We start from the raw sequence: 14036 nt of genomic DNA on the forward strand, positions 1-14036 counted from the left end.
ACTTTAAAACTAAAGGATAAAACAATTAAACTACAGGTCTGATTGGTCCCCATCTGCCAAAACCACTTAAACCCTACAGTATATCAAAGTTGACCGAGGTCACCCCCAGGGCTCTATACTAGATCCCCTAGTATTTCAGTCAACACACCAAATCTCTTTAGCAAAAATAGCTGGTCTACAAGTTAACATGTACATCTGTTATTTTTGTCAAAAGTTCGCCCCAGAGTAGGGATGACAAGGTACATTTCTTATGTGGATCTCAGGCTCTCAAAAGGTTCCCCATCAGAATTATTTCACTTACTCCTGAAGGAAGGCAGCTCCGTTGTTGGTGTTGTGTGCGCTGAAACAGAACAGGCAGGAAAAGCATCCCTTTGTCACAAACTCTAGCTTATCGTTCAAACTACATTCAGTACATGATACGTGAGGCGGACAGAGGCAACCCGCATCCAGCGCTGTCATTGCAAAGTTCATGGCCAAATGGAGAGACACCCAGCGGAAGAGCTTGCACTCTACACGCTCTACATTAAACACACTGAGACCTACAGTACAAACACGCACGCACGCACGCACGCACGCACGCACGCACGCACGCACGCACGCACGCACGCACGCACGCACACACACACAGCATGCCTGTTCCTAAGTAGCCTGAACTTATGATGCATAAAGACACACATATCCATGTACAGCATGCACACACACACACACACACACACACACACACACACACACACACACACACACACACACACACACACACACACACACACACACACACACACACACACACACACACACCGCACACACATCACACACACATACCGGTACATCTCTTAGCATGTACCGGTACAGCAGCAGTTGGTCATGTTGGTCAGCCAATGGCAGCTCAGTAATGCAGGTGGAAGTAGGTCATTGAACAGAGCTCTCCTCTCTCTCTTTCTTTCTCACGCGCGCACGCACGCACGCACACACACACACGCACGCACGCACGCACGCACGCACGCACGCACGCACGCACGCACGCACGCACGCACGCACGCATATACGCACACACACGTACGCACGCATACACGCACACACACACACACACACACACACAGATGGAGAAACCCTACAGGGAAGTCCAACAAGCACAATTCATGTGTGGAGGCCTTCCTCTACTGACCATTTGACAGTGGTGATTACTGTATAGCTGTAGCATATTAGCAATTACCTGAATGATTTGTGTTTTTGAAATATCAGGTCAGGGATTTTAAAGACGCGTTTTACTTTTTTCACTGATAATTATTTTATATTTATCTATTTTTTTGTTATTTTGTATTGTGTTGTATACCGCCTTAGCAATGGAACATGGTTAAAAAGAATAACACATTTTGGAGGCATTGTTCAAATTGAGTGTTAAGTCTAGAGGTCCAGACTCCAGATACAAGGATAAGCATGACAGATCCAATCCTGTAACAGTCTACTAATCAAACTACAAAATGTGACCAAACTGCATGGCCAACACTCTAACCCTTGCCCAAAATGGAGCAACGAAGTGAAAAAGTGAATCCACATAAGCATGGTGTGGTGGAGGTATTAGCTATGATTCAGCTAGCTGAGGCAGGTGCCACAATATACTGTACTCATAGTCTGTGGTGGTGGAGAAGCTACGGTACTGTATCTGGCTTCCATTATAATGTTGCCAGTGATAAACACCCAAATAATGGTTTTTATCGTGCTATACCGCAGTGGTTCTCAACCTTTTCAGGCCGTGACCCCCAAAATAATAATATTTTAACTGGGGACCCCCACCCCCACCCTGACGAGCACTAAGAGTTGAAGCATTACATTTTGTATAACACGGTTCTATTGGGAAAATAGCAGATCTATATGCTCACAACGCCTCGCAAAATGCGAGGCGTTGTGAGCATGTAGATCGGCTATTTTCACAACTTCTGCCTGTAATATTTGCCAATTTGGCCAATGTTTAATTTTTCATTTTAGAGGTATTAAAAAGCCCTGTTTACTGATGAGTGAGAAAACAGTTTTGCACATTAAGTTAAAGGAGTAGTTCACCCCCAAAATGACTTTTTTTCTATTGATTACTCATGCCATGGAGACTAGAGTTCAATAATATTTTTAGTTTTTTGTCGCATTCCTAAGACAAAAATGTGATAACAATAAATTTACCCCCATTTGTTCCGTATGGGGACCCGTTTCGAAACGGTTCCCCATCCGGAATCAATGGGGGTAAATTTACTCGAATCAAATTTTTGTCATAGGAATGTGACAAAAACCAAAAAATATTATTGAACTCTACTCTCCATGGCATGAGTAATCAATAGGAAAAAAAGTCATTTTGGGGGTGAACTACTCCTTTAATAATCATAAAATCATTTGGGGACCCGCCTGGGGATCCCGACCCACAGGTTGAAAACCACTGCTATACAGGAGGATACTGATGCCAGATCAGGTACCATTACAAACTGAGAACAATTAAGAGAGAGTTTTCATCTCCACAATAAATAACATACTGTACACGCAGTCACACAAGCACATTCCACAGACAGCAACAGTATTAATCAGTGAATGCACGTGAACGCAGAGTCACATGTTGTCCTCAGAAGCAACCAGTATAGAGTCAGCACACTGCTCTAGACGCATCCCCGGCACTTAGCAAACTGCAATGGCAAAAACTGCTTTTATTCATTTTTTTCCCTTTTCCTTTTTTTCCGCACTAGATCCTCAAGTTTTAAGTGGGAAAAGTTCCTCCGGAGCAGATGGCCGCTAATATGCAGTCTGTCTAGGCGGGTTCAATTTGCCATCGTTCCACTTTTCTGCTCTTTCCACCAGCAATGGCAGTGGAGATTATTTTTAAACACCACTTTTGTGGAGAGAGGGAGAGAGAGAGAGAGAGAGAGAGAGAGAGAGAGAGAGAGAGAGAGAGAGAGAGAGAGAGAGAGAGAGAGAGAGGCAGCAAAGGGAATAATAGTGCTGTGTTGACTGCAGAGGCCAGCATCATTGCCTCCTGTTGGGGTGTTGGGGGGATAATGCTCAGTAGCAATGAGTTCCTATTATGCTTGTCAACAGATCACCTCTCCTTAAATTGACGTGACATGACTGACTGACTGACTGACTTACTGACGGCCTGTGGCTTATCTAAAAATAGGTTCGGAATTACCATTGAATCATTCACTCAGTATTTATATGATACGAGTCAGAGCTGTATAAAGAAAGCACGTATAAAGAGTATGGAAAACTACATTTGTTGTATTGGTAATTTTGTAATGGTCACACAGCACACAATGACGATTTTCTTTTTTTATTGGGCATCCCTTTTATATTTCACAAATGTTTTGCTTTAATAAAGTTAAAACATATTTGAGTACCTCTATAAGTTAAATGAATCATTATTATTATACATAGCCTCAATTATTATCATACACGTATATAACTGCATAAAATAAGGACCTTTAAGAAGAACGCTAACGCTGTGTTCTAGGCACTCTTGTAAAAACCCAGAGTCAGATACTGGCCAAGACTTCCCAAGGAGAAGTGCCGTCCCGGTCTGAGAATGATAAAAGAAAGAGGAACATGCTGAGACATGTAGGAATGATTATGCTTTTAGTCCAGTAATTTTAGGCCAAAATTAGGCTAAACCTAAAACAAATTGCAATAGTAGCAAACTCAACTGATTTTGTATCCTTAGTGAGGGAAAAAAAGTCCCAAGGAATCCCATCAGGGGAAAGTTTTGAAAACGACCTACCTACCTTCACTTACTATATATACACTACACTATAAAGGAAAAAATGACTCCCAAAAAATCTGCTTTAAGTGGGATGTGAGGGGTCAAACTAGGGGTTTTTAATTATTCTGAATCCATTGCAAGCATTTGTTTTGCACGAAAAACATTCCTTGGGAAACCCCTAGTTTGACCCCTCACATCCCACTTAAAGCAGATTTTTTGGGAGTCATTTTTTCCTTTATAGTGTAGTGTATAGTAAGTGAAGGTAGGTAGGTCGTTTTCAAAACTTTCCCCTGATGGGATTCCTTGGGACTTTTTTCCCCTCACTATAAGGACATATTGAGGATACAAAATCAGTTGAGTTTGCTACTATTGCAATTTGTTTTAGGTTTTTTCATATAACGACTGGACCAGTCCTGCTGTCCAGAGAGAGGGCCCTTCAGGGCTTGGCCTTAATTCCCAGAAATGACATCTCATGATCCTGCATGACTGCCCTGTCATAAAAGGGGGCAGGGGAAGGATAAGGGCCCTCTGCATATCGTCGTTGTTGGGTAGAAACCTTGTATGTCCAAAACCGTTCGTTTTGTGTTTATCATTTTAGAAATGATTGAAACTATTGAAAATAGCCGATCTATTGTGATTGTAGATCTGCTGTTATCACTAGTTATGTGCTACAATTTTGTGTGATGAAACAGGGCTTTACTTTACCAAAAAACATACAAATTTGAAACTTAGATATACAAGGTTTCTGCCCGACAGTGACGATATACATGTATGTCAGTCAAAGTAATGGCACAATTGATTGTACATTATTCAGGTTAGTGTGTATTCAGGTCGCAGTGCAGATGAAACTCATTAACACGGTTTGTATGCATAGATACGCGGTTGTTAACCACTTTTCCAAAATGTTTTCCCCCCCACCGAAGTTTCATATCTAATATCTGTCTGAACATTCCACGGAAAGATCTGGATGTTATAAAATGGCACAGAGCTACAGTATAGTACAAGCTTATAGTAAATTGTAAAACAAAATCTGTGCTGATCTGAGTGATTGTTTCTCGTAGACAACTTCAACTGGAAGAGCAACATACTGTATGTGTTCAACTGAAAAGTTAGTTGCTGAAAGTGAGGTGAGGGTCGTACCTGTTGCTGGGAGAGTGCGAGACACTGGTGAACGAGCCCGAGGCACAGCTTCCTCCCTCCAAGCAGTCTACACTGCTCTGCTCTGACTGACAGCCTTGTGAAGATGTCTGGGAATGACGACAAGAACACACACACGCACGCACACGCACACACACACACACGCACACGCACGCGCACGCGCATACACACACACACACACACACACACACACACACACACACACACACACACACACACACACACACACACACACACACACACACACACACACACAACTGCTTAATTCTGCCTCAGCTTTACTGAAAAACTTCAAACACCATTGGTTTGGATGATCTGAGCTTCTGAAAATGTCAAAAAGGGTTGACCAGAATTGTGCTTCGGTGTCTGTCTGTCTGGTAAAAGTGTGACAAAGTAGATTGAAAGCAAGGCTTTGCTGTTATTTGAAAGGCATAATTGATGTGTCTTATGGCTGTGGTTGATTATTTATATTCTAAACGATTATCCACGAGTTTCCAACGCCCCATAGTGCACTGCGCAGACGTCTGTACCGAGCTTCCGGCGCCGATTTACAAGCTCACAACGGGTTGCATCTGCGACACGACGTGAGCTTGTATGTCTGCTGTTAACCCGGAAGTTTGGTCCCGATAGTCTCCAGTAAACTCCCGCGGAAACTTGTGGATACTATTCATAATTATTTTTGATTCATCAAATAATTGAGAAACGTGTTTTTATATCAAACAATCAATTAAACAACAGTGTTTAATTGTAAATTAGTATTTTAGTATATTAGTATAAATAGCATCTATTTCTTTGAAAACTACGTTTTTTGAAAACTTTTCTCCTGTAATGACATGGTGAAAATTGGGATCGATTATGAATCAAGTATAGTTGGTAATTCACTCACCTCAAAGCCAGCGAGTGCAGAGAGAGCTGGGGGAGGGGGTGATGAGGAGGGGGTGTTGAGTGACGGAGGGGGGAGGAGCTCCGTCGGGGGACTGTTGAAGAGGACAGACTCGTGTCTGAGAAGGTGGAGCAAAAGGCCGTTGCACACATTCTGGTCGTCCAGCATCTTGGGCCCGGCTGGGACACTACAGAGCAGGAAGAAAGACACAAGATCACAACAATCAGTGGTGGAAAACGTACTCACATTTTTATACTTAAAGGGGCACTCCACCACTTTTCAACCTATGTTCATATAATTGGTCCTCACTCAAAAATAGCTTTTTCTTTTTTCTCAGAAGAGGGCTGTGGGCAGGTCAGAAACCCATCGTCTTGTGACATCATCGATTGCCAATCCAGCTTATAGAAACTGCAGGCTTTCTATTCCTGAAAAGTTGCAATTTTAAAGTGGAAGCCATTGTTCTCGCGATAATAAAAATCTAAATATTTTTTTCCAAAATATTGATTAAATTCTTTTTTTTGGAAAATGATGATGTCACAAGACGATGGATTCTGAACTTCCCACAGCTCTCCTAGGAGACTTGGACTGAGTAGAAAAAAATTGTGATATTTTATCATTAACATTAGTGAGGACCTATTATATGAAGACAGGTTGAAAAGTGGTGAACTACTCCTTTAAGTAAAAGTGTCAATACTGCAATTATGTAGAAATACTCCATTACAAGTAAAAGTCCGGCATTCAAGTATGAAAGTATGGATGTGTTCCACACATAATGCTACAGTAAATTCTCACGGAAACAGGTGGATATAGGGCTGAAGTTGTTCATGTAAGTTTTGCAATAATAATCCAAATCTACAAAGTAACTAGTAGCTAACCCACTAAACAATTTATACTAGACGTCTAAGTTTATACGTATAAAAAAATGGTCTACCAGAGGTATAGATATGCACGTTTTTTAGACGTCTAAACTTAGACTAGACGTCTAATATACGTCTAATAGACGTCTAAGTTTATACCTGGGTCTAAATTTAGACGTCTAATAGACGTCTATATTTAGACCTTAACGGCCGGCAAAAGTAGTGAAAAACTGACCTTAACGGCCGTCAAAAGTAGTGAAAAACTGATGCCTCTGGTGCTTGAGTTCTGTTCTGATGCTCTGCATTTTTTCACTACTTTTGACCCAGGTATAAACTTAGACGTCTATTAGACATATATTAGACGTCTAGTCTAAGTTTAGACGTCTAAAAAACTTGCATATCTATACCTCTGGTAGACCATTTTTATACGTATAAACTTAGACGTCTAGTATAAGTTTAGACGTATATTAGACGTCTAATATACCTAAAAATGTTTGCTGGGAAACCTTTCAAATAATTGTAGAGGAGTAAAAGTACAATATTTGCCTCTGAGACATAGTGGAGTAGAACTAGTACTAGTACTGAAAATTGGAAATACTCAAGTAAAGTAAAAGTACCTCAAAACTGTACAGTACTGACAACAATGTCATTCAGTGTTACATTAAACATGAATTTCTAACCCCAAAAAGGTGTCTTAAAAATGAATCTTCGGAGGACAGTATGTGCCTTTAGTTGTTTATTATAATAATGAATGTGGACTAATCACTAATGGAGCCCAAATCCAGGTCCTCTCTGAAAGGTGTTGTGTGTTGACAAAGCCTGCTGCTAAAGGGCTCCATCTAGTGGATGTGCACACGCACGGCACAGAAATCCACAAGTGAACAGAAGAAAAAGAAGAAAAGAAGAGAAGAAGAAAATATTGACACAAGGAGAAAGCCAGTAAGGAGGGGTAAAACAAAGCTCAGCCTGACAGCTTCGAATGGAACACCATATCAAGCATCACAATCACGGGTCAAGCAAAATAAAGAAGGAATATTATCTCAGCCACTCTCACGTCATCGGCAAAGGCAGGGACGTGCTGGGCCCCTGATTCAGCCCGGGAAAAAGAGTTGGAGAGGCCCTCATTGCGCGCTATCGAGAGAGAGATCTCTCTATAGCGCTGCTGCTACTCAAAGAGTTGCCATTTCAGATCATGACAAGTGACGAGCCAGTGGGCCAATTACATGAGTTATATTTCGTCGTTGTCGGGTGGAAACCTTGTATGTCCAAAACCGTTTGTTTTGTATTTATCAATTTAAAAATGATTTAAACACACAACGCCTCGCGGTGCGAGGCGTTGTGTGCTTGTAGATCGGCTGTTTTCACTACTTTTGTGCGACGGCCTTGTACGATGAAGCAGGGCTTTGCTTTGCGAAACAATGTACAAATTTGAAACTTGGAGATACAAGGTTTCTGCCCGACAGTGACGATTTATTTTGTTGGCCGCCCAGCCCCTAAAATGGAACGAAGGCCGACATTTTATTTTCATTTTTTTCCTAATGGCCGGCCTGGACCGGCCGGGAATGAACTGGCCATTCGGGAGTTGTCCCGCTTTTCCCAATGGCCAGCACGTCCCTGGGCAAAGGTTTCTAGTGACTGTACCGGCATATTTGACCTCGAGATGAACCACACTAAAACACGCTCTAAATTATTAATGTCTGTAGTAGTGCCAAATAAAAACTAAATATTTTCCACACCAAAAAATAAAAATAAAAGACAATGCACCTCCCCACCCCACCGTGTACTTTCCAGCCACTTGGCCTACATAATTCCACAGTTATGATTAACTAGCTCTCCGCTCTGGGAAGTGCCACACAGCAGGAACATCTTCATGTGTTTACCTGGAAGGGGTTGTTGTTTGTTTTCAAACAGGCTCCGTTAAAAGCCGCCGCCATCTGTTCCGGGGCTGTTTTTAGGGTCGGATCGGAAGGGTCAGAACGAGAGTACAGTTCGAGGGGAAGTCCAGGCAGGGGTGTCACAAGGGGGGGAGTGAGACTATGTTACTAGGGCCCAAGGTGGAGGGGCCTTCATTATTTTATACTTTAGCTATTGAAAAATAGCAGATATACAAGCTCACAGTGCGGCACCGAGTGCCGCGCTGCGAGCTTGTAGATCTGCTATTTTTGGGGGGTCCCTGGGACTAAATATTTTGAGATGGGGGTCTGAGACCAAATACATATCATTTTTGGGGGGTCCTTGACATGAAAAGGTTTGAGCACCACTGACATAGAAAGATAGGTTTTTCAAAAAACCTTATAAGGATTTGAAATATTCAAAGACTTGCTCAAATTCTCACAATTTTCAAAAATAGCAGATCTACAAGCTCGGTGCCGCGCTGTGACCTTGTATATCTGCCTATTTTTCAATAGTTAAAGCACAAAATGTGTACCCAGGGCCCAGAAATTGGTGCGACACCCCTGAGTCCATAGGGAAGAGAATGTGAAACATTCGGGTATTAATAGGTGTTTGTTTGTGTGGTGCGTGAGTTCGGGCCAGAGGGACAGTACAGTATGCTGGGGTTGCGCGTGGGGATTACATAACGGACGCATGAATGAGAGGCGTCACAGGCTTTTTGGAAGAGTCTCGGGTGACAAATGCATGTGAGAGTACTGGGACGTGACGCGGTGGGGACACCCCGCTCTGTGGCACGACCGGGGCGTGCTGAGTTCAGTGCTTCACCGCAGTTGAATCATGACTGGGTGTTTTTACAGTAAGTACACATGATATACTGTACGAGGCTGGGTTATGCCGGTGTGATCAACGTTGCGTGATATTACGTCAATCCGTTCAGGGAAGTTCAAGGGCTTTTTGAGGACGCCAACCGCCACTTTTTTATGGTTGCTCGGTCACAGGTATAATAACAGCCAGCCCAGGGGCCAGATCCGGTCGGTGGGATCATTTGAGGGGAAAAAAGATTAAAAGAATAAAAGGGACAAGATAATTAACTAATTGGGGTGTGTAATTGATTGATTGAAAATAAAGTAATTCTTTGGGTTGATTTCACCTTTTCGAATTGGGAATATTTGATGGGGGGTGGGTTGCTACCAGGAGTCACCCATACAAGTGTAATTTATTCTAACAAATTATTAACCTGATATACTGTAGCAAACATAACATAATTTCAGCAGAAAAATGGTGTCTCACGCTGACTTGAGGGGCACCATGGTCCATGACACTTCAGTAGCCATTTTCTTGCCCTTCGCCCCTGTGATTTTCTCTCTCTCCTTCTCTCTCCACATCTGTCCCCATCTGTTTATTGTTCTTCACTCCCTCATGCACCAGAAGCAGGCAGTGCAGGATATCCGGCTATCTCCCAGCTAACAACCCCCACCACTACACACACACACACACACACACACACACACACACACACACACACACACACACACACACACACACACACACACACACACACACACACACACACACACACACACATACACACATACACACATACACACACACACACTCTTTCCTAACAGCGCAAAATGTCACATGAGATAAAAAAAAACATCACATGACATTTTGCCCTCGTATGCAGAACTGTGCAGCGTGACCGAACACAAATTCCACTGGGGTGTCATTAACTGTCAGAGAAGACCTGGACAAGGGGGAGGTGAGAGGGGGGAAAGGGAGAAAAGAGAGAGAGGCAAAGAGGAGGGGATGGAGAGGAAAGGGTGTTGACTGATTCTAAATCAGGGGTCCGGGACCCCTAGGGGGTCCCCAGAGTTACTACAGGGGGGCCACCAAATCCTTGTGTGATAGGATAATTATTTTTAATTAAAAACTTTGAACCCTCGCATCCCAATTCTGAGGAGAACTTTAGCCAAAAATAGCAGATCTACAAGCTCTCAACGCCTCGCAGCGCGAGGTGTTGAGAGCTTGTAGATCCGCTATTTTCAGCAAAGAGGTTTGGTGTAGAGGTCAAAAAGAGCAGACCAAGTACAGACTAGTGAAAGGTCAAGTTTACTACGTATCGACGATTGAAGTGGCTAAATGTCTGAAAAAACATTAACACGAATCCAACATAGACTGATGACAGTGCTGTCAAACAAGTCGATGAAAATCTGCATGTAGAGGGGGTCCCTGCTTCATCTCTCTCTCAGTTAAGGGGTCCTTGGCCTGAAAACGTTGAATACCTCTGTTCTAAATAAATCTTTCTCCAATGGAGCCCAAATTAGGAGAGCGGAGGTTTGTAGAATGTGTGCCTGCTCTTCATATGCACTGTACTTCATGTGTCTGACTCCCCAAGGGATGTAATTGTTTACAACGCCGGTTGAGTTGTGTAAACAGGAGGGGGACGACAGTTTGGGCCCAAACCTCTGCCCTGTTCCGTCCGTCTGACTGTCGTATCTTTTTGTCTGTGTCTCGCCATGGCTTGCCCTATCGACTCACCCACGCCCATTTCCTAAGCAAGCCCACACCACCTCACTCAGCCCCCGTGGTTGATCTGAACATGCACAGATGGTTTGAATGTTGTCAAATAGAGGCAGGGGATTGATTTACGTTGGTAGATATTTTGCTCACATCTGTTTTTTGAAAAGTTTAATTAAAGATACATAATTCAGACTTTTGGGCTTGACTCTGCGTCCAGATGTAGTTAACTAACGATGGATTGTCAAGCCAAATTTGCTGAATTGTACGGTATATTCTGCCTGTTTGTGGTGACTTAGAAAATGGTCTTCTGCAAGTCGAGCCCTCTTGAGATTTATGATGTGTTTTTTCTTTGTAGGTTGAAAATCTGTTAGTTTTGGCAAACAACATGGTCATACTGTATGATGAATTATAAAATGGTGCTAACAAGCCCACAATCACCCAAGTTCAGCTTCCAGCAGCATACCAAGAATTTTTGCCGTCAATTCATTGATATAAAAAATATATCCAGGCTTATGCAAAGACTAAAATGTAATGTAGATGTGCAGATTATAGATTTTTGGGTTATTCTACTGTTATACTGATGATAGGTTATTGATTTACCTACAATTCTAGATTACTATTTCTATGCATTTTATGTGTCACCTTGTGGTGTCCTTGCTTATTGTAAATTGATCGAAAGATACGCTTCAAGATAAGTACTCGATAGGGTATTCGCTAAGAAAATAATTGATTAAAGCCCAACATATGCCTTTGAGAACCTACGGTGTAGGTCTCATCAGTGCTCTGAGAGATATCTTGGTAGGGGTGGGCGATAGGGTGATAATTATCGCTGAGACGATAGAATGTCTCCACGATATGCCTTTTCAGAGGTATCGTATATATCGTGATACAATTGAGGGAGCCTTGTAAAAAAATACTGTTTAAGCGTTAATACAGAGATTCATTGCAGAATTCAATTTAAACCTGCATTTTGGTCTAAATCAGTAGTTCTCAAACGTTAAAATGTCAAGGTTTCCACTTAACTCTGACAGTATACAAATGAAACCAAATGGACCCGTAAGGGTCCATTTGGTTTAATTTGTATACTGTCAGAGTTACATACTTGTAAAGTTCAATTTAGACCTCCCAAAAGGAACCCAGTCTAGTTTTTGTCAAGTAACTTGAAAAATAACCATAAAAACCAACGCGAAAAAGAATCGTGATGAAATCGTGTATCGTGATACAGCTTGGGAAAATATCGTGATATTGTATTTTTCCATATCGCCCACCCCTATATCTTGGTGATGTCATTAGAAACAGCAACTCACTGGAATATGCAGGGTCCAAAGATGGTTGCCAGGTTCTCCACTGGCATGTGATTGGATTGGCTGTGAGCGGCCACCCTGGCCAGGAAGTGGATGAGGTAAGACAGGACGCACAGGCTGTCGTCAGGGAGGTGGCCCAGGTGTTCTCTGAGAGACCGGTTCAGTTCTCCCTCACCGGCACATCCTACAACACAACAGGGATGGGACCATATGAAAATTTCACATCACGATCATTGTGACAAAAGAAATCGCGATTTACGATATTATCGCGATAATCAAAATTCATTATCCTGGGGCGGAGGAACACGATTTGCCAAAAAATAGCAGATCTACAAGCTCACAACGTGTTGCGTTGCAACGCGTTGTGAGCTTATAGATCGGCTATTTTTTGGCTAAGACATTTGAGTGAGAAAAAGACTGTATCAAGTAGGTATATTATAAGTACCTTTTACCAATAGAGGGTTTAAATGGTACCGGATATGCAGCTCAGCAAATAAAAGGTGAATTGATCCCAGTGCATGACGGAGGACGATATCATGAAAAATTAAATCTCCACGATATGATTATGACTAAAGCCTCTATTGTCAGTAAAAGGAACCTACCAAATAGACTCAAAAGGGTTTCATAATTTGTTCCATTGTGCATTCTCATGACATGGGGTCTAAAACTAAGTACATGTGCTTAGTTACTTTTCACAACTGGCATACATTGCTCATTTCGGTGCGTTTTGGTGTTGTCCTCCTCATTGGTTAGCAAGATTTGGAGTTGCAGCGGTTGAATTGATTCTGAAACCGTTTTATATCACAACCCCAAATTATTAAGCAAATTACATAACACGCTGGCTACTGTCAGTCAGTATTCTGCAGTCTCTTATGACAGGCAAAAAGGTACACTGTCCTGAACTCAACCTGTATAGCATAATCTAGCACTGGCGGTGACAGGATAGTCAATGGCTGGTCCCTAGGGCACGTATTCCCCATTTCTGAATGTAGAGTCTGCATCTTATGTAAGAAGACAGAGGAGGGAGATCGCTGTCAAGACTAGAACAAGGTGGTTCCAGGGATAATAATCATCATGGTATCATTTCCCCTGGTGCTGCCAGTAAGACTTGGGGTTCCATTGCATTCACTGGGAGTAGCCTATTTTCTCCTCAATTTCCTTGGTTTTTCCCCATGAGAATTTACAGTAACTGGTGGAAGAATAGGCTGATGTAGCAGCAATGCAACCTATTGCATGAGACTACAACTGTTCTAAATGAAATCTAGTCTGCAATTATTCTTAGGTTAGTTTAGCCTCTATTGCTGATATTTTGATGAGACATAAAACTAAACAAAGAAAAACATTATTTACACATTTCAAATTCAAGACAAGACAATAAGTCACAGTGCTGAGTCACACAACATATCTTGAAAGGGGTGCAGCAGTCAAAATCATTAAGCAAACAGCCGTCGGCGACGGGTTCCTAACCCCTTTTACTGAACTCTTTGGTTCCCATGGTGACGCGTCTATAGCCGTCCTTGCTACTGCCGTAGCCGTCCTTGCTTAAAGTCCCTATTCTCATAGTGGGAGAAATATGTGAAAAAGGTGTTCACTTCTGGCAGAAAGCGTGAACATTTGCACCTAGAGTTATTGTTGTGCACTGAATTAAAAAATTGACAGATCCAAGCACTTTTCCCATGGGATTTGTC

General features: G+C 42.3%; 1 protein-coding gene across 1 annotated transcript in view; it reads right to left on the minus strand.

Annotated features, from left to right (window-relative positions):
* LOC308297285 (protein FAM13A-like) overlaps nt 1–14036 on the minus strand; it is a gene marked incomplete at its 5' end in the record, with an annotated part of 42887 nt that overhangs the window by 25264 nt on the left and 3587 nt on the right. The window contains 3 exons of the mRNA XM_080740698.1: nt 4871–4977; nt 5775–5958; nt 12352–12532. Coding sequence (XP_080596824.1) covers nt 4871–4977; nt 5775–5958; nt 12352–12532 — 472 coding nt within the window. The remainder of the gene's footprint in view (nt 1–4870; nt 4978–5774; nt 5959–12351; nt 12533–14036) is intronic.

This window comes from Nannobrachium achirus (genome assembly GCF_963921795.1).
Source record: "Nannobrachium achirus genome assembly, chromosome: 13".
Classification (NCBI taxonomy): Eukaryota; Metazoa; Chordata; class Actinopteri; order Myctophiformes; family Myctophidae; genus Nannobrachium; species Nannobrachium achirus.